Raw genomic sequence first — 21,163 nt, 5'->3', positions numbered from 1 at the left:
CTCAGCATATGTGGGAACTCCTTCAAGACTGTTGGAAAAGCATTCCAGGTGAAGCTGGTTAAGAGAATGCCAAGAGTGTGCAAAAGTGTTATCAAGGCAAAGGGTGGCTATTTGAAGAATCTCAAATATAAAATATATTTTGATTTGTTTAACACTTTTTTGGTTACTACATTTACATTTACATTTTAGTCATTTAGCAGACGCTCTTATCCAGAGCTACATGATTCCATAAGTGTTATTTCATAGTTTTGATGTCTTCACTATTATTCTACAATGTAAAAAATAGTAAAAATAAAGAAAAACCTTTGAATGAGTAGGTGTGTCCAAACTTTTGACTGGTACTGTATGTATCTAAAGACAAGAAGACACAGAACTTCTACATATCCTGTTGAAGGTTGAGTTATTTTAAGAACAATTGAACGGCAAACTATGTAGTCATCAATATGTGTAAACTATGATGAACTATAAAGGAGAACAGACAGACAGCCAGACAGTAAATGAAGACTCATACAGCAGACTTCATTGACCAGAGGAAAGGCAGATTGTTGATATTGAAGATGGTATGATCAATCTAACAAACTACCAGTATATCTACTTCACCAATTTACACCAATAAACATTAAATCTAACTATAAAAAAGTATGAAATGAAGGATGCATTTCTTCAACTAAATATAGCAAAATAAGCTATAGCCTTTCCATAGCAAAGTGCAATCTTGTTAAACTATTTGGCGAACCCTTTCTTCCCTCTTCTCTTAGTTTTTCTTGGCATCGTGTTATTCATAGTGCTTATAATAAATATGTTAAGGCCCTATCATAGTAAAGAGGTTTCAAAAATACAGAGCAAAGCAGTTGGTTTCCCTTGTTGGTTGGTGGGTTCATTTTAACGTTTGGCAGTAACTTGCTATCTGTTTGGAATGTACCAGATGCTGATAGCTATGTAAAAAATAGATGTAAACAGTTTTCCAGTTCTCACACATCACAGAAAGAGAGGAACTCAAAACATCCCACGCGCAAAATGAAAACACAAGATGGCTGGGAAAATATGAAATCCTATATTTTTGTTGTGCTTTCATGGAGTTCTTTCTTTAGAAAAGTATTATCCTAGTAGTTGGTCTTAGGTTTCTGTTTGTTTCTTTCTTTCCTACTGTCCTCACACTTGTTTGGCTCCAGGGGGCCCTCCTCCAGGGGGCTCTCCTCCAGGGGGCCTGGCTCCAGGGGGCCCTCCAGGGTTTCCGGCTCCAGGGGGCCCTCCAGGGTTTCCGGCTCCAGGGGGCCCGGCTCCAGGGGGCCCTCCAGGGTTTCCGGCTCCAGCGGGCCCTCCTCCAGGGGGCCCTCCAGGGTTTCCGGCTCCAGGGGGCCCGGCTCCAGGGGGCCCGGCGGGCTTGGTGACTTTCTTCTCATATGACCCATGGTGTTTGTATCCTGCGACGTACCCGGATGTGTCCACCATGTCCACGCGACCTGCCTTCCCCTTCCCACGGCCACTCCCGTCAAAGCGCTCCCTGTGTGACCCAGTGAACTTGGTGGTGTCCGTCAGACGAGACACGGTCGGAGAAGCCACCGCTCTCTGTGGACAGAAAGAAAGTCACATTAAAAAAGGTCATGCATGATGATGATTTGAGTTTGTTCTGAGAATGCGTCCCAAATGGCATCCTGTGGGCCCTGGTCAAAAGTAGTGCACTATGAAGGGATTAGAGTGCCATTTGGGAAGCATCCCTGAGTGATACCCAGCAGTTGTTTCTATATACACATCACAGTGGTCACTAGCATCCTATCCAGGGGATGTACTGCTACTGGTGCCTCAAGCTGCCTCAAGCTACAGAATGGGCCCTATGGGCCGTTCTGGCTCGGACAAACTCACATTGGTCCGTAGCATATCTATATACGTGTATTAATTCCTATCTAACGTCAGTACTATTGGGTGTCATTTCCTGCTGCTTTGGGACCTTACCGTGACTCCTTTAATGACAGGTTTTTTCCCCTCAATCATCCTGAAGACCTCCCCCTCCGCCTCCTCTCCCGTTTTCTCCTTGAATCTCTTTCTGGCCAGCTCTCCCACCGCTGCCTTGAATTCGTCAAACGTGATGGTGCGACAGGATTTCTTCCTGAAATGTAAAAACAACCAACCAGCCACTTAGAAATGCCAAACTACAGATGTCACAGAGTGAAGAGTCTGTTGAACTCAGTGAGAGAATTCTGCTGCTGTTGACATTGACCTCTGTCTCCGTGTCACATCATAAATATATATATATATATTTTTTTTTTGTCATTTAGCAGACGCTCTTATCCAGAGCGACTTACATGAGCAATTAGGGTTAAGTGCCTTGCTCAAGGGCACGTCGACAGATTTTTCACCTAGTCGGCTTGGGGATTAGAACCAGCGACCTTTCGGTTACTGGCACAACGCTCTTAACCACTAAGCTACCTGCCGCCCTATGGGTGTATGTCCCAAATGACACCCTTTTCCCTATATAGTACCCAGATCAAAAGTAGTGCACTATAAAGGGTATAGGGTGCCATTCGAGACATGATTTGGCTTGTCATTTGAATGCCCCTCATCACAGTTTGAGAGCTTCAAAGGAGAATAGACCACACTGTATACAAAGCCGTGTGATAGCATGAACGTGTCAGCTATCTGATGGCCATGCCGTGTAATGGTGTTTTCTACAGATAAACACAGGGAGAAGCGTCTTCGGCACTACCTGGACAGAGACAGATTATGTGTTTATGTGTGAAAGTGAACTTCTCGGCGACAAGAGTTTTTAGATTTTCTGGAGTTCCATGTTCTGCTTTCTACTAGGGCTACGTCCCAAATGGCATCCTATTCCCTATATGGTGCACTACTTTCGAACCAGGGTCCATTTGGGATACAGCCTAGTAGTCATCAACATGATGTCAGGTGTTATTATAGTTCAACCAATCACATCCACCCCACCGAGGGGCCATGCGTACGGCTGTTTAATCGGACTATACACCATTCTGCTTCTCAGTTCAGACGTCGTCGTGCATAGTAACACAAACACAAACAACCATTGCTGTGGTGATAAATCTGCTAAACAAAAGCCTATAAAGCCAAACAGTCTCCCGGGTAACCTGCTGTCATAGCAACAAGCTACAGTAAACAGGCCTGTTTGAGGTTTATTATTAATTTGACAGATTTTTGTTTGGGCCATCCGTCAGTGTTGAACAGTTCAGAGCTACATTCCTCCATGCCTGTTCCATGCTGTCTAATGTCAGATGGGACATAGGACTTCCAGCTGGCACGTCTGAAGAGAGGAGGAGGACAGCTCTGTGTCTTCTGGAAACCCATTAAATGACCCTTTCAGGAGCGTGTGACGGGATCACAAATATATAACAGTTTGTACCAAGCGTAGGAGTGCTGATTTAAGGATCGGTTTAGCCTTTTAGATCACGATAAATAAGGACAGGGGGGACCTGATCCTAGATCAGCACTGAGAAGCTTGACACATACAGCCCTGGATCTGTTTTATTGGAATGGATCATCACTGGAATGAAATGGCATGACAATAGAGCCTCATTACATAGTCTATATCATGGCACAGAAACCCAGTGGTACAGTAGACAATCTCCACCCTGAATAAATGTGGATTTACTGAGCCATATAGTCATCAGACAGTGGCCATAAAGCCATTGAATTGTTTATGTGAGCTCTGACTCTCTGATTAAAAGAAAGGCTCCATCTGCATCATCTCTGGCACGATGGCACGTCCTCCCCAGCTCAGCTCTGCTCATGCCTCAAGTCAGAAACAGCTTAAAACACATCCCCTCCCCCATAAATCTCTCTCTCTCTCTCTCTCTCTCTCTCTCTCTCTCTCTCTCTCTCTCTCTCTCTCTCTCTCTCTCTCTCTCTCTCTCTCTCTCTCATATATATCCCCCCATGCCTTTCAAAGCATCTTAACCATTCAATACCCAACAAAGAACATACGAACACAGAACCCCACAACAAACACTGTTCAGTCAGTGTGTGTTGGGTTCTTATTGAGGTCATTGCATACTATTATCAATGACCTCGACCCTGTGGCAGTAGAGGATGATGACTACATCAGGCATCTGGGGAAACAGCAGAGTGAACAATCCTGCCCCCGGACTGTTACTGAGGGCAACAACCCCCCACAACATGACTGTTACTGAGGGCCACAACCCCCCACAACATGACTGTTACTGAGGGACACAACCCCCCACAACATGACTGTTACTGAGGGTAACAACCCCCCACAACATGACTGTTACTGAGGGACACAACCCCCCACAACATGACTGTTACTGAGGGTAACAACCCCCCACAACATGACTGTTACTGAGGGACACAACCCCCCACAACATGACTGTTACTGAGGGTAACAACCCCCCACAACATGACTGTTACTGAGGGTAACAACCCCCCACAACATGACTGTTACTGAGGGGCAACAACCCCCCACAACATGACTGTTACTGAGGGTAACAACCCCCCACAACATGACTGTTACTGAGGGTAACAACCCCCCACAACATGACTGTTACTGAGGGGCAACAACCCCCCACAACATGACTGTTACTGAGGGTAACAAACCCCCACAACATGACTGTTACTGAGGGTAACAACCCACCACAACATGACTGTTACTGAGGGTAACAACCCACCACAACATGACTGTTACTGAGGGCAACAACCCCCCATAACATGACTGATACTGAGGGTAACAACCCCCCACAACATGACTGTTACTGAGGGGCAACAACCCCCCACAACATGACTGTTACTGAGGGTAACAACCCACCACAACATGACTGTTACTGAGGGTAACAACCCACCACAACATGACTGTTACTGAGGGTAACAACCCACCACAACATGACTGTTACTGAGGGCAACAACCCTCCACAACATGACTGTTACTGAGGGTAACAACCCACCACAACATGACTGTTACTGAGGGCAACAACCCTCCACAACATGACTGTTACTGAGGGCAACAACCCCCCACAACATGACTGTTACTGAGGGCAACAACCCCCCACAACATGACTGTTACTGAGGGTAACAACCCCCCACAACATGACTGTTACTGAGGGCAACAACCCCCCACAACATGACTGTTACTGAGGGCAACAACACCCCACAACATGACTGTTACTGAGGGTAACAACCCACCACAACATGACTGTTACTGAGGGCAACAACCCTCCACAACATGACTGTTACTGAGGGTAACAACCCACCACAACATGACTGTTACTGAGGGCAACAACCCTCCACAACATGACTGTTACTGAGGGCAACAACCCCCCACAACATGACTGTTACTGAGGGCAACAACCCCCCACAACATGACTGTTACTGAGGGTAACACCCCTCCACAACATGACTGTTACTGAGGGTAACAACCCCCCACAACATGACTGTTACTGAGGGAAACAACCCCCCACAACATGACTGTAACTGAGGGCAACAACCCACCACAACATGACTGTTACTGAGGGTAACAACCCCCCACAACATGACTGTAACTGAGGGAAACAACCCTCCACAACATGACTGTAACTGAGGGCAACAACCCACCACAACATGACTGTTACTGAGGGTAACAACCCCCCACATCATGACTGTTAGTGAGGGGCAACAACCCTCCACAACATGACTGTTACTGAGGGCAACAACCCACCACAACATGACTGTTACTGAGGGCAACAAACCACCACAACATGACTGTTACTGAGGGTAACAACCCCCCACAACATGACTGTTACTGAGGGTAACAACCCCCCACAACATGACTGTTACTGAGGGTAACAACCCCCCACAACATGACTGTTACTGAGGGCAGCAAGACTCCACAACATGACTGTTAGTGAGGGACACAACCCCCAACAACATGACTGTTAGTGAGGGCAATAACCCTCCACAACATGACTGTTACTGAGGGTAACAACCCCCCACAACATGACTGTTACTGATGGTAACAACCCCCCACAACATGACTGATACTGAGGGCAATAACCCCCCACAACATGACTGTTACTGAGGGCAGCAACCTTCCACAACATGACTGTTACTGAGGGCAACAACCCCCCACAACATGACTGTTAGTGAGGGACACAACCCCCCACAACATGACTGTTAGTGAGGGCAATAACCCTCCACAACATGACTGTTAGTGAGGGCAACAACCCTCCACAACATGACTGTTACTGAGGGGCAACAACCCCCCACAACATGACTGTTACTGAGGGCAACAACCCACCACAACATGACTGTTACTGAGGGTAACAACCCCCCACAACATGAATGTTACTGAGGGGCAACAACCCCCCACAACATGACTGTTACTGAGGGCAACAACACCCCACAACATGACTGTTACTGAGGGCAACAACACCCCACAACATGACTGTTACTGAGGGCAACAACCCCCCACAACATGACTGTTACTGAGGGCAGCAAGACTCCACAACATGACTGTTACTGAGGGCAACACCCCACAATATGACTTACTGAGGGCAACAACCCCCCACAACATGACTGTTACTGATGGTAACAACCCCCCACAACATGACTGATACTGAGGGCAACAACCCACCACAACATGACTGTTACTGAGGGCAACAACCCCCCACAACATGACTGTAACTGAGGGTAACAACCCCCCACAACATGACTGTTACTTAGGGCAGCAACCCTCCACAACATGACTGTTACTGAGGGCAACAACCCCCCACAACATGACTGTTACTGAGGGCAACAACCCCCCACAACATGACTGTTACTGAGGGCAACAACCCCCCACAACATGACTGTTACTGAGGGCAACAACCCCCCACAACATGACTGTTAGTGAGGGCAACAACCCTCCACAACATGACTGTTAGTGAGGGCAACAACCCTCCACAACATGACTGTTACAGAGGGGCAACAACCCCCCACAACATGACTGTTACTGAGGGCAACAACCCACCACAACATGACTGTTACTGAGGGCAACAACCCCCCACAACATGACTGTTACTGAGGGGCAACAACCCCCCACAACATGACTGTTAGTGAGGGACACAACCCCCCACAACATGACTGTTAGTGAGGGCAATAACCCTCCACAACATGACTGTTAGTGAGGGCAACAACCCTCCACAACATGACTGTTACTGAGGGGCAACAACCCCCCACAACATGACTGTTACTGAGGGCAACAACCCACCACAACATGACTGTTACTGAGGGTAACAACCCCCCACAACATGAATGTTACTGAGGGGCAACAACCCCCACAACATGACTGTTACTGAGGGCAACAACACCCCACAACATGACTGTTACTGAGGGCAACAACACCCCACAACATGACTGTTACTGAGGGCAACAACCCCCCACAACATGACTGTTACTTAGGGCAGCAACCCTCCACAACATGACTGTTACTGAGGGCAACAACCCCCCACAACATGACTGTTAGTGAGGGCAACAACCCCCCACAACATGACTGTTACTGAGGGGCAACAACCCCCCACAACATGACTGTTACTGAGGGCAACAACCCCCCACAACATGACTGTTAGTGAGGGCAACAACCCTCCACAACATGACTGTTAGTGAGGGCAACAACCCTCCACAACATGACTGTTACAGAGGGGCAACAACCCCCCACAACATGACTGTTACTGAGGGCAACAACCCACCACAACATGACTGTTACTGAGGGTAACAACCCCCCACAACATGACTGTTACTGAGGGGCAACAACCCCCCACAACATGACTGTTACTGAGGGTAACAACCCCCCACAACATGACTGTTACTGAGGGCAACAACACCCCACAACATGACTGTTACTGAGGGCAACAACCCACCACAGCATGACTGTTACTGAGGGCAACAACCCCCCACAACATGACTGTAACTGAGGGTAACAACCCCCCACAACAGGACTGTTACTTAGGGCAGCAACCCTCCACAACATGACTGTTACTGAGGGCAACAACCCCCCACAACATGACTGTTACTGAGGGCAACAACCCCCCACAACATGACTGTTACTGATGGTAACAACCCACTACAACATGACTGTTACTGAGGGCAACAACCCCCCACAACATGACTGTTACTGAGGGCAACAACCCCCCATAACATGACTGTTACTGAGGGTAACAACCCCCCACAACATGACTGTTACTGAGGGTAAAAAACCCCACAACATGACTGTTACTGAGGGCAACAACCCCCCACAACATGACTGTTACTGAGGGCAACAACCCACCACAACATGACTGTTACTGAGGGTAACAACCCCCCACAACATGACTGTTACTGAGGGCAACAACCCTCCACAACATGACTGTTACTGAGGGCAACAACCCCCCACAACATGACTGTTAGTGAGGGCAACAACCCCCCACAACATGACTGTTACTGAGGGCAACAACCCCCCACAACATGACTGTTACTGAGGGCAACAACCCCCCACAACATGACTGTTACTGAGGGTAACACCCCACAACATGACTGTTACTGAGGGCAACACCCCACAACATGACTGTTACTGAGGGCAACAACCCACCACAACATGACTGTTACTGAGGGCAACAACACCCCACAACATGACTGTTACTGAGGGTAACAACCCACCACAACATGACTGCTACTGAGGGCAACAACACCCCACAACATGACTGTTACTGAGGGTAACAACCCACCACAACATGACTGCTACTGAGGGCAACAACCCCCCACAACATGACTGTTACTGAAGGCAACAACCCCCCACAACATGACTGTTACTGAGGGACACAACCCCCCACAACATGACTGTTACTGAGGGTAACAACCCCCCACAACATGACTGTTACTGAGGGCAACAACCCCCAACAACAAGACTGTTACTGAGGGTAACAACCCTTCACAACATGACTGTTACTGAGGGCAACAACCCACCACAACATGACTGTTACTGAAGGCAACAACCCCCCACAACATGACTGTTACTGAGGGCAACAACCCACCACAACATGACTGTTACTGAGGGTAACAACCCCCCACAACATGACTGTTACTGAGGGGCAACAACCCCCCACAACATGACTGTTACTGAGGGCAACAACACCCCACAACATGACTGTTACTGAGGGCAACAACACCCCACAACATGACTGTTACTGAGGGCAACAACCCACCACAACATGACTGTTACTGAGGGCAACAACCCCCCACAACATGACTGTAACTGAGGGTAACAACCCCCCACAACATGACTGTTACTTAGGGCAGCAACCCTCCACAACATGACTGTTACTGAGGGCAACAACCCCCCACAACATGACTGTTACAGAGGGGCAACAACCCCCCACAACATGACTGTTACTGAGGGCAACAACCCACCACAACCCCCCACAGGATGAAATGGGGAGAACTGATGGAATATTACCATAGTAACAGAATGAGTAGAACGGATTGAAACCGCTGACCTGAATGGGAGTTCCTGTTCTATTCATTCTTATTCTATGAATGTTACTGCATGTGGATCTGGATTCTAGAATAGATCTTTCAGATAGAATGTCAGTATATTCTTAGGACCCTGTGTTGCTGAAAGTTTAATGTTGCTTGTTAGGTTTTCCCATTCAACTGTTGGGAGCCTATATAGAGTGAGACTTTCTTTCCTTTTATACAGCATATTCATAGAAAACAGTATTTCATATGGTATTCCATTCCAAATTATGGAATACCATATGAAATACTGTTTTCTATGAATATGCTGTATAAAAGGAAAGAAAGTCCCATGAGTATAATATAGAAATGTAGGATAGTATCCTATGGATACAGAACCTACCTATGAATGTCATATCTATATCTGTCCCAATGCTGCTAATTTTATAGCAATAAACACTGACATGTCATATTGGCGGGAAGCAGTAGTTAGTATGTGTAGTTCAAATTCCAAGTCCATCTATCAGCAAATTGTAATTGAGCTTGATCTAGATACTGGCACCCTTTTTCCCATTTGAAAACAGTCCCAGGTCAAACCATCCATGCTACTAGCTCTCTGTATCTGTCTGCTTTACATAACTATTATATAACAGGAGGATCCTACTACTGGATCTCTACCAGCCATCCCTTTATACTGAGACAACAGTTGATTCAACGAAATGCAGTTCACCATTACAAGGAGGATGAAAGAAACCGAAAAGATGATAACGCCTTCTACCCTCTCCTCCTCTCTCCTACTTTCCTCTCCTCTCTCCTCCTCTCTCCTCCTCTCCTCCTCTCTCCTCCTCTCCCCTCTCCTCTCCTCCTCTCCTCCTCTACCCTCTCCTCTCTCCTCCTCTCCCCTCTCCTCCTCTCCCCTCTCCTCCTCTACCCTCTCCTCTCTCCTCCTCTCCTCCTCTCTCCTCCACCCTCTCCTCCTCTCTCCTCCTTTCCTCTCCTCTCTCCTCCTCTCTCCTCCTCTACCCTCTCCTCTCTCCTCTCCTCTCTCCTCCCCTCTCCTCCTCTCTCCTCCCCTCTCCTCCTCTCCTCCTCTCTCTCCTCCTCTACCCTCTCCTCTCTCCTCCTCTCCTCTCCTTTCTCTTCCTCTCCTCCTCTCCTCTCTCCTCCCCTCCTCTCCTTTCTCTTACATTTTACATTTACATTTTAGTCATTTAGCAGACGCTCTTATCCAGAGCGACTTACAGGAGCAATTAGGATTAAGTGCCTTGCTTAAGGGCACATCGACAGATTTTTCACCTGCTTCCTCTCCTCCTCTCCTCCTCTCTCCTCCCCTCCTCTCCTCTCTCCTCCTCTCCTCTCCTCTCCTCTCCTCTCCTCTCCTCTCCTCTCCTCTCCTCTCCTCTCCTCTCTCCTCCTCTAAAGTAGTGCACTATTTAGGGAATGGAGTGCCATTTGGCCTGCAAGATTTCTACTACGCCATTTGGGACAGAACCTACTAGAAAAGCTTTCCTTACTTGACTTTAGTGAAGACGATATCCACGTCCGTGAGAGTGACAGTTTTTCCGTCGATGACGCCGCAGTCCTTGCACAGCTTGGACCAGTTCTTGCCATGCATGTCCTTTCCTGTTGCGCGCGTGTCACCGTGGATGGCGAACCGCCGGAACGACTCCTCCAGCGCGGTTATCTCCACGGGCGTCCGCGACCCTGCCCCACCCTCGCTGGTGCCGTTGGACTCGGAGGAAAGCCTCTTGGAGGCCCGGTCCTTGGACTGCTGTTCGCTGGGCGGCCGCAGGGGAGTGGAGGAGATTGGAGGGTTGGGGTGCTTGGCCGTCTGCACTTTAAAATCTGCCATACTGTCTCTGAGGAGGAGGAAAGAGAAATACATTATTAGCTGAAGAGACAGGATGGTTGGTCTTCCTGTCTATGTCAAACAGATTGACATACTGTACATGAGTTAAGTATGTGGGACATAATATTAGCTCTGTGTCTCCTGTTTTAAACCACTGTGTTAGTACAGGTGGAGTGGGACATAATAACAGCTCTGTGTCTCCTGTTTTAAACCACTGTGTTAGTACAGGTGGAGTGGGACATAATAACAGCTCTGTGTCTCCTGTTTTAAACCACTGTGTTAGTACAGGTGGAGTGGGACATAATAACAGCTCTGTGTCTCCTGTTTTAAACCACTGTGTTAGTACAGGTGGAGTGGGACCTAATAACAGCTCTGTGTCTCCTGTTTTAAACCACTGTGTTAGTACAGGTGGAGTGGGACCTAATAACAGCTCTGTGTCTCCTGTTTTAAACCACTGTGTTAGTACAGGTGGAGTGGGACCTAGTAACAGCTCTGTGTCTCCTGTTTTAAACCACTGTGTTAGTACAGGTGGAGTGGGACATAATAACAGCTCTGTGTCTCCTGTTTTAAACCACTGTGTTAGTACAGGTGGAGTGGGACCTAGTAACAGCTCTGTGTCTCCTGTTTTAAACCACTGTGTTAGTACAGGTGGAGTGGGACCTAATAACAGCTCTGTGTCTCCTGTTTTAAACCACTGTGTTAGTACAGGTGGAGTGGGACCTAATAACAGCTCTGTGTTTCCTGTTTTAAACCACTGTGTTAGTACAGGTGGAGTGGGACCTAATAACAGCTCTGTGTCTCCTGTTTTAAACCACTGTGTTAGTACAGGTGGAGTGGGACCTAATAACAGCTCTGTGTCTCCTGTTTTAAACCACTGTGTTAGTACAGGTGGAGTGGGACCTAATAACAGCTCTGTGTCTCCTGTTTTAAACCACTGTGTTAGTACAGGTGGAGGGACCTAATAACAGCTCTGTGTCTCCTGTTTTAAACCACTGTGTTAGTACAGGTGGAGTGGGACATAATAACAGCTCTGTGTCTCCTGTTTTAAACCACTGTGTTAGTACAGGTGGAGTGGGACCTAGTAACAGCTCTGTGTCTCCTGTTTTAAACCACTGTGTTAGTACAGGTGGAGTGGGACCTAGTAACAGCTCTGTGTCTCCTGTTTTAAACCACTGTGTTAGTACAGGTGGAGTGGGACATAATAACAGCTCTGTGTCTCCTGTTTTAAACCACTGTGTTAGTACAGGTGGAGTGGGACCTAATAACAGCTCTGTGTCTCCTGTTTTAAACCACTGTGTTAGTACAGGTGGAGTGGGACCTAAAAACAGCTCTGTGTCTCCTGTTTTAAACCACTGTGTTAGTACAGGTGGAGTGGGACCTAATAACAGCTCTGTGTCTCCTGTTTTAAACCACTGTGTTAGTACAGGTGGAGTGGGACCTAATAACAGCTCTGTGTCTCCTGTTTTAAACCACTGTGTTAGTACAGGTGGAGTGGGACCTAATAACAGCTCTGTGTCTCCTGTTTTAAACCACTGTGTTAGTACAGGTGGAGTGGGACCTAATAACAGCTCTGTGTTTCCTGTTTTAAACCACTGTGTTAGTACAGGTGGAGTGGGACATAATAACAGCTCTGTGTCTCCTGTTTTAAACCACTGTGTTAGTACAGGTGGAGTGGGACATAATAACAACTCTGTGTCTCCTGTTTTAAACCACTGTGTTAGTACAGGTGAGTGGGACCTAATAACAGCTCTGTGTTTCCTGTTTTAAACCACTGTGTTAGTACAGGTGGAGTGGGACCTAATAACAGCTCTGTGTCTCCTGTTTTAAACCACTGTGTTAGTACAGGTGGAGTGGGACCTAATAACAGCTCTGTGTCTCCTGTTTTAAACCACTGTGTTAGTACAGGTGGAGTGGGACCTAATAACAGCTCTGTGTTTCCTGTTTTAAACCACTGTGTTAGTACAGGTGGAGTGGGACCTAATAACAGCTCTGTGTCTCCTGTTTTAAACCACTGTGTTAGTACAGGTGGATTGGGACATAATAACAGGTCTGTGTCTCCTGTTTTAAACCACTGTGTTAGTACAGGTGGAGTGGGACATAATAACAGCTCTGTGTCTCCTGTTTTAAACCACTGTGTTAGTACAGGTGGAGTGGGACATAATAACAGCTCTGTGTCTCCTGTTTTAAACCACTGTGTTAGTACAGGTGGAGTGGGACATAATAACAGCTCTGTGTCTCCTATTTTAAACCACTGTGTTAGTACAGGTGGAGTGGGACATAATAACAGCTCTGTGTCTCCTGTTTTAAACCACTGTGTTAGTACAGGTGGAGTGGGACCTAATAACAGCTCTGTGTCTCCTGTTTTAAACCACTGTGTTAGTACAGGTGGAGTGGGACCTAATAACAGCTCTGTGTCTCCTGTTTTAAACCACTGTGTTAGTACAGGTGGAGTGGGACATAATAACAGCTCTGTGTCTCCTGTTTTAAACCACTGTGTTAGTACAGGTGGAGTGGGACATAATAACAGCTCTGTGTCTCCTGTTTTAAACCACTGTGTTAGTACAGGTGGAGTGGGACATAATAACAGCTCTGTGTCTCCTGTTTTAAACCACTGTGTTAGTACAGGTGGAGTGGGACCTAATAACAGCTCTGTGTTTCCTGTTTTAAACCACTGTGTTAGTACAGGTGGAGTGGGACCCAATAACAGCTCTGTGTCTCCTGTTTTAAACCACTGTGTTAGTACAAGTGGAGTGGGACCTAATAACAGCTCTGTGTTTCCTGTTTTAAACCACTGTGTTAGTACAGGTGGAGTGGGACCTAATAACAGCTCTGTGTTTCCTGTTTTAAACCACTGTGTTAGTACAGGTGGAGTGGGACCTAATAACAGCTCTGTGTCTCCTGTTTTAAACCACTGTGTTAGTACAGGTGGAGTGGGACCTAATAACAGCTCTGTGTCTCCTGTTTTAAACCACTGTGTTAGTACAGGTGGAGTGGGACATAATAACAGCTCTGTGTTTCCTGTTTTAAACCACTGTGTTAGTACAGGTGGAGTGGGACCTAATAACAGCTCTGTGTCTCCTGTTTTAAACCACTGTGTTAGTACAGGTGGAGTGGGACCTAATAACAGCTCTGTGTTTCCTGTTTTAAACCACTGTGTTAGTACAGGTGGAGTGGGACATAATAACAGCTCTGTGTCTCCTGTTTTAAACCACTGTGTTAGTACAGGTGGAGTGGGACCTAATAACAGCTCTGTGTTTCCTGTTTTAAACCACTGTGTTAGTACAGGTGAGTGGGACATAATAACAGCTCTGTGTCTCCTGTTTTAAACCACTGTGTTAGTACAGGTGGAGTGGGACCTAATACCAGCTCTGTGTCTCCTGTTTTAAACCACTGTGTTAGTACAGGTGGAGTGGGACCTAATAACAGCTCTGTGTCTCCTGTTTTAAACCACTGTGTTAGTACAGGTGGAGTGGGACCTAATAACAGCTCTGTGTTTCCTGTTTTAAACCACTGTGTTAGTACAGGTGGAGTGGGACATAATAACAGCTCTGTGTCTCCTGTTTTAAACCACTGTGTTAGTACAGGTGGAGTGGGACCTAATACCAGCTCTGTGTCTCCTGTTTTAAACCACTGTGTTAGTACAGGTGGAGTGGGACCTAATAACAGCTCTGGGGCAGAAAAGGGGAATTCTCATCTCTGCTGCATCATGTTGTGATCCTGACTGTAGGTTAAGGAGATGACTGTAGGTTGAGGAGATGACTGAAGGTTAAGGAGATGACTGTAGGTTAAGGAGATGACTGTAGGTTAAGGAGATGACTGTAGGTTAAGGAGATGACTGTAGGAGCAGCTGTAATCTTGTTCATCAGACCCTGGTAAATGCACTATGTAGGGAACAGGGTCCCATTTTGGACACAGGCTTAGCCTGGGGATGATGTTAGGGCAGCTGTGTAGACAGCTGTAGTGGATGACTTGGATCCTCTTGTTCCCCTGTGAAAAAGCACTGTCTCTAACCCAAGGATCAGCTTGTTGCTTTGGCTCTGGTTCTCTCTCTCACCGCAAGTTAGCTTAGTGTGCTAGTTGGAGGCTGGAGCCAGAGCTTTAGCTTAGCTAGTTGTCAGTGGTGTGTTGCCTGGCCCAGGTTGACTGTGAATGGGCAGATGTCCTAAGTGTTCTGGCACAGAGGTGACGTTATTACTAGATCTCTGGAATTCAAGAGCAGAGCCACGGTAGTGCCAGGAGGGCAGACGCACAGTCAAGCAGGCCGGCAGACACACACACGCACACACGCTTTCACGTGCACACACACTGGCAGTATTTCTACTGTTTCAAACCGCTGTGTTTTACTTTGCGCGTGAGGTCATAGAACAGTTTAGAGAGAGGCAGACTAATTTAAGAAATGTTGAGCATTGATGTTGATACAACAGCATATTCAGAGACATCCGTGACTGCTTTACCTTAGTTCAGCCAGCTTTGGGTCAGCCAGCTTTGGGTCAGCCAGCTTTGGGTCAGCCATGGCGCTGCAGTAGTTGGTTTCCCCCTCTACACTGCTTGGAGTAGGTGATTCTCTTAGTTTCTTTGTGCTGTGGAAAAGATTCAATAAACATTGTGACTGTGATGTTCAGTTTCACTCTTTCTCTTTCTCTCTCTGTGTGTGTGTGTGTGTGTGTGTGTGTGTGTGTGTGTGTGTGTGTGTGTGTGTGTGTGTGTGTGTGTATGTATGTGTGTGTGTGTGTGTGTATGTACAGTGGGGAGAACAAGTATTTGATACACTGCTGATTTTGCAGGTTTTCCTACTTACAAAGCATGTGGAGGTCTGTAATTTTTATCATAGGTACACTTCAACTGTGAGAGACGGAATCTAAAACAAAAATCCAGAAAATCACATTTGTATGATTTTTAAGTAATTAATTTGCATTTTATTGCATGACATAAGTATTTGATCAGAAAAGCAGAACTTAATATTTGGTACAGAAACCTTTGTTTGCAATTACAGAGATCATACGTTTCCTGTAGGTCTTGACCAGGTTTGCACACACTGCAGCAGGGATTTTGGCCCACTCCTCCATACAGACCTTCTCCAGATCCTTCAGGTTTCGGGGCTGTCGCTGGGCAATATGGACTTTCAGCTCCCTCCAAAGATTTTCTATTGGGTTCAGGTCTGGAGACTGGCTAGGCCACTCCAGGACCTTGAGATGCTTCTTACGGAGCCACTCCTTAGTTGCCCTGGCTGTGTGTTTCGGGTCGTTGTCATGCTGGAAGACCCAGCCACGACCCATCTTCAATGCTCTTACTGAGGGAAGGAGGTTGTTGGCCAAGAACTTGCGATACATGGCCCCATCCATCCTCCCCTCAATACGGTGCAGTCGTCCTGTCCCCTTTGCAGAAAAGCATCCCAGAAGAATGATGTTTCCACCTCCATGCTTCACGGTTGGGATGGTGTTCTTGGGGTTGTACTCATCCTTCTTCTTCCTCCAAACACGGCGAGTGGAGTTTAGACCAAAAAGCTATATTTTTGTCTCATCAGACCACATGACCTTCTCCCATTCCTCCTCTGGATCATCCAGATGGTCATTGGCAAACTTCAGACGGGCCTGGACATGCGCTGGCTTGAGCAGGGGGACCTTGCGTGCGCTGCAGGATTTTAATCCATGACGGCGTGGCATGTAACTAATTGTTTTCTTTGAGACTGTGGTCCCAGCTCTCTTCAGGTCATTGACCAGGTCCTGCCGTGTAGTTCTGGGCTGATCCCTCATGATCATTGATGCCCCACGAGGTGAGATCTTGCATGGAGCCCCAGACCGAGGGTGATTGACCGTCATCTTGAACTTCTTCCATTTTCTAATAATTGCGCCAACAGTTGTTGCCTTCTCACCAAGCTGCTTGCCTATTGTCCTGTTGCCCATCCCAGCCTTGTGCAGGTCTACAATTTTATCCCTGATGTCCTTACACAGCTCTCTGGTCTTGGCCATTGTGGAGAGGTTGGAGTCTGTTTGATTGAGTGTGTGGACAGGTGTCTTTTATACAGGTAACGAGTTCAAACAGGTGCAGTTAATACAGGTAATGAGTGAAGAACAGGAGGGCTTCTTAAAGAAAAACTAACAGGTCTGTGAGAGCTGGAATTCTTACTGGTTGGTAGTTGATCAAATACTTATGTCATGCAATAAAATGCAAATTAATTACTTAAAAATCATTCAATGTGATTTTCTGGATTTTTGTTTTAGATTCCGTCTCTCACAGTTGAAGTGTACCTATGATAAAAATTACAGATCTCTACATGCTTTGTAAGTAGGAAAAACTGCAAAATCGGCAGTGTATCAAATACTTGTTCTCCCCACTGTATGTATGTGTGTGTGTGTATGTATGTATGTATGTGTGTATGTATGTATGTATGTATGTATGTATGTATGTATGTGTGTGTGTGTGTGTGTGTGTGTGTGTATGTATGTATGTATGTATGTTGTATGTATGTATGTATGTATGTATGTATGTATGTATGTATGTGTGTGTGTGTGTATGTATGTATGTATGTATGTGTGTGTGTGTGGACAAGAACGAAAGTGGAAAAAGTGACAGCCCATTGTTCTTCAAAGTCTGAAAGCAACGAGCAAAGTACGGAACTATGGGTGCTCCCACTTTCACCGTGTGAGGCCTTCAGGCTTATTAAATCACCCTCCTTCTACTGTCAAGATATTTATGACTCATCCAGTGATAACAACTGCGTCCCAAATGGCACCCTATTCCCTATATACGGCACTACTTACTCATAGGACTCTGGTCAAAAGTAGTGCACTACATAGGGAATAGGGTGCCATTTGGAACGTAAGACAACATGTTTCATTATGTACTTGGCACCAAATCCAAAGCACTAAACTAGTAATAGCATGGCAATACGAATAACACCTTATAGTAGAACCGAAATACTTATAGTTTAGATTTAAAACAAATACATACAGTTTTGTTCAGAGACAACATCATATGTTCTAGTTAAGACCCTAATAGATAACAACCTTATGTCCTGCCACAGCTCCTACCTCACGTTTCTCATTTCTTCAATCCAACTGATAAAACCTGACTGCCTTCCTTTTTAAAGTCTGGCTGTAGCCGAGCCCCTCTCCTGTTAAGGGCTTGTTTTACAACAATCATTCTCTGCTTGTATCCCAAATGGCACTCTGTTCCCTATCTAGTGTACTACTTTTGACCAGAGCTCTGGTCTAAAGTAATGCACTGTATAGAACCGGGTGCCATTTGGGACCATTTGGGACACAGACTCTCTCTCCAGATGCTTTCAGTCAGTCTGAGGAGCAGGATTCCTCTTTAAACACATCATTGGCATCATCACAGCAAGACAAGCGGCATTTAGCTAACCACGTCACAAAGATATTTCCTTTGATTCCTGGATCACAGATCACATCTGCATTAATACATTTACTAAGACACACACAGGTATTTTACTAAAACGATTCCATGTTACAAGTCTCATTGAAATACCTCAGGTAGATTTGAAAGAGTAACCAATGACAGATATCAGATTTTCAACAAAGCCTTGTTATTGGAAGATACTGATGACTTCCTGATAATGTTGTACCACTGAAGTAAATAAGAACTGTGCTCACCAAGTCGTTCCCATGGTGAACTACAGTAACCACTCAGCAGCCTCGCAGGACCAGTGTTGCCATGGCAAAGTACACCCCAACAAAGTCCCCCCCCCCACACACACAGCTTGTCAGTTCTGACTGCTCCCAGAGAACAGTATCTAGACGTCCGGAATACAGACAGAGAACTATTTCATAACATTTAAATGTTCAACTTCTTCTCCAACTGATTTCAACTGTCACTCAAATATAGAGCGTGAAGAGTGGATAGTTGCTGTCATTCAATGCACCCCCAGCCCCCTTCAGCACTACATGGGTGACACGGCACCATGGGTGGCAAAGCAGGGGTTTTGTTTACAAGACAGCTACAATCAACCACATAAATTAACTCTAAATACTGAAAAACCCTAGATGGACCCTGTGTAAGGGCATTATGTTTTGCAGGGTCCATTCTTACAGGGAAAACAAGCAATTATTAATGTCTATCAACAATGTCATTGAGAACGGGGGACACTGGGTAGCCATTGTGACAGCACTGTGACAGCTCTGTCTGGTTCTGAGTCCCATGGCCGTCTCTTCACACATCCACACATGGTGGATGACGTCGCTGAGTGCTACCATTGGTGTTAGGGGGGTTGGGGCGGTGGCATGGGTCATCCAGGACTCTGGCCAATACAAACATGGGCTACGTCCCAAATGCCACCCTATTCCCTATATAGTTAATTACTTAGTTTTGACCAGGGTCCATAGGGCTCTGGTCAAAAGTAGTGTACTATATAGGGAATAGGGTGGCATTTGGGACGCAAACAGGGTTGTTTAGTTAACTGTTATAGCTCTAACTTGGTAAGCATTTAAACAGTTACCCTTGAAGCCTAAACAGATCTAATGGCCGACCATTCAACTACTGCACTCCTAACTTCAGGAATAAACAAAGAACTGTATTATAGAGTACACATAAATACTTTTACAGCTTCCCTCTTCCACAAATGAATAAAAACAGTGATATGATCAATGTCACAACACTTACAGCAGCTATTGGTACAGGAGCTTGGATGATCCGTGTGAAACTTTCACACAATCTTGTTTCAGCTTGCATCCTGCCACACAAGATTTTCCCAGCAAATTCACTCCACTTTCTCTCGAACCATCTACATGTACAGACAGACTTGGCTTCCCTCTGTGTACATAGTTGTGTTTGGGGAAGGCTGTTTATTTACTGTGACACCCTCGTCCCTACGATAGAGTGCTCTGTGGCGCTCTTTGTGCCCTGACGAGTAAAATCCATCTGGAACAAAGGACTCTTTTCACTCTCTTGTTTTATAGTCAGTGAAGTCTCAAGTGTTCAAGTGTCACAGTCTCCTATACAGCCACAGGCTCCTATACAGCCACAGTCTCCTATACAGCCACAGGCTCCTATACAGCCACAGTCTCCTATACAGCCACAGGCTCATATACAGCCACAGGCTCCTATACAGCCACAGGCTCCTATACAGCCACAGGCTCCTATACAGCCACAGTCTCCTATACAGCCACAGTCTCCTATACAGCCACAGTCTCCTATACAGCCACAGGCTCCTATACAGCCACAGGCTCCTATACAGCCACAGTCTCCTATACAGCCACAGGCTCCTATACAGCCACAGTCTCCTATACAGCCACAGTCTCCTATACAGCCACAGTCTCCTATACAGCCACAGGCTCCTATACAGCCACAGGCTCCTATACAGTCACAGTCTCCTATACAGCCACAGTCTCCTATACAGCCACAGGCTCCTATACAGCCACAGGCTCCTATACAGTCACAGTCTCCTATACAGCCACAGTCTCCTATACAGCCACAGTCTCCTATACAGCCACAGTCTCCTATACAGCCACAGGCTCCTATACAGCCACAGTCTCCTATACAGCCACAGGCTCCTATACAGCCACAGTCTCCTATACAGCCACAGTCTCCTATACAGCCACAGTCTCCTATACAGCCACAGGCTCCTATACAGCCACAGTCTCCTATACAGCCACAGGCTCCTATACAGCCACAGGCTCCTATACAGTCACAGTCTCCTATACAGCCACAGTCTCCTATACAGCCACAGTCTCCTATACAGCCACAGGCTCCTATACAGCCACAGTCTCCTATACAGCCACAGGCTCCTATACAGCCACAGTCTCCTATACAGCCACAGTCTCCTATACAGCCACAGTCTCCTAAAAAACCCATCACGTTTAAGACTCAGGCTAATCGAGGGCTAGTGAGAGGGGTTGCATCCTAATTGACACCCTATTCCCTATATAGTGCACTACTTAT

At 46.5% G+C, this 21,163-nt stretch overlaps 2 protein-coding genes across 3 annotated transcripts in view; both read right to left on the bottom strand.

Annotated features, from left to right (window-relative positions):
• Positions 1 to 306: 306 nt before the first annotated feature.
• Positions 307 to 21,163, bottom strand: part of LOC121556926 (tubulin polymerization-promoting protein-like) — a 28,974-nt gene continuing 8,117 nt past the window's right edge. The window contains exons 1-5 of one of the 2 annotated variants that reach the window (XM_041870811.2): positions 19,886 to 19,967; positions 15,721 to 15,846; positions 10,932 to 11,276; positions 1,954 to 2,107; positions 307 to 1,569 (exon numbers count right to left, since the gene is read on the bottom strand). In XM_041870811.2, coding sequence (XP_041726745.1) covers positions 1,153 to 1,569; positions 1,954 to 2,107; positions 10,932 to 11,276; positions 15,721 to 15,779 — 975 coding nt within the window. In that variant the 5' untranslated portion in view covers positions 15,780 to 15,846; positions 19,886 to 19,967 and the 3' untranslated portion in view covers positions 307 to 1,152. Of the gene's footprint in view, positions 1,570 to 1,953; positions 2,108 to 10,931; positions 11,277 to 15,720; positions 15,847 to 19,885; positions 19,968 to 21,163 lie in introns of those variants that run through there. The other variant, XM_041870810.2, reaches the window with a different exon arrangement.
• LOC123482072 (keratin-associated protein 5-2-like) lies at positions 20,306 to 21,076 on the bottom strand. Its single transcript, XM_045208319.1, has one exon. It carries the CDS (start codon positions 21,074 to 21,076, stop codon positions 20,306 to 20,308), a length of 771 nt encoding a protein of 256 aa, XP_045064254.1.

Source organism: Coregonus clupeaformis, chromosome 28 (genome assembly GCF_020615455.1).
Source record: "Coregonus clupeaformis isolate EN_2021a chromosome 28, ASM2061545v1, whole genome shotgun sequence".
Taxonomy (NCBI): domain Eukaryota; kingdom Metazoa; phylum Chordata; class Actinopteri; order Salmoniformes; family Salmonidae; genus Coregonus; species Coregonus clupeaformis.
This window is presented reverse-complemented; position numbering and strand designations above follow the sequence as displayed.

Excerpts from the sequence above, each read along its gene's own strand:
- LOC123482072 (XM_045208319.1), bottom strand. The coding sequence starts at position 21,076 with ATGGGTTTTTTAGGAGACTGTGGCTGTATAGGAGACTGTGGCTGTATA.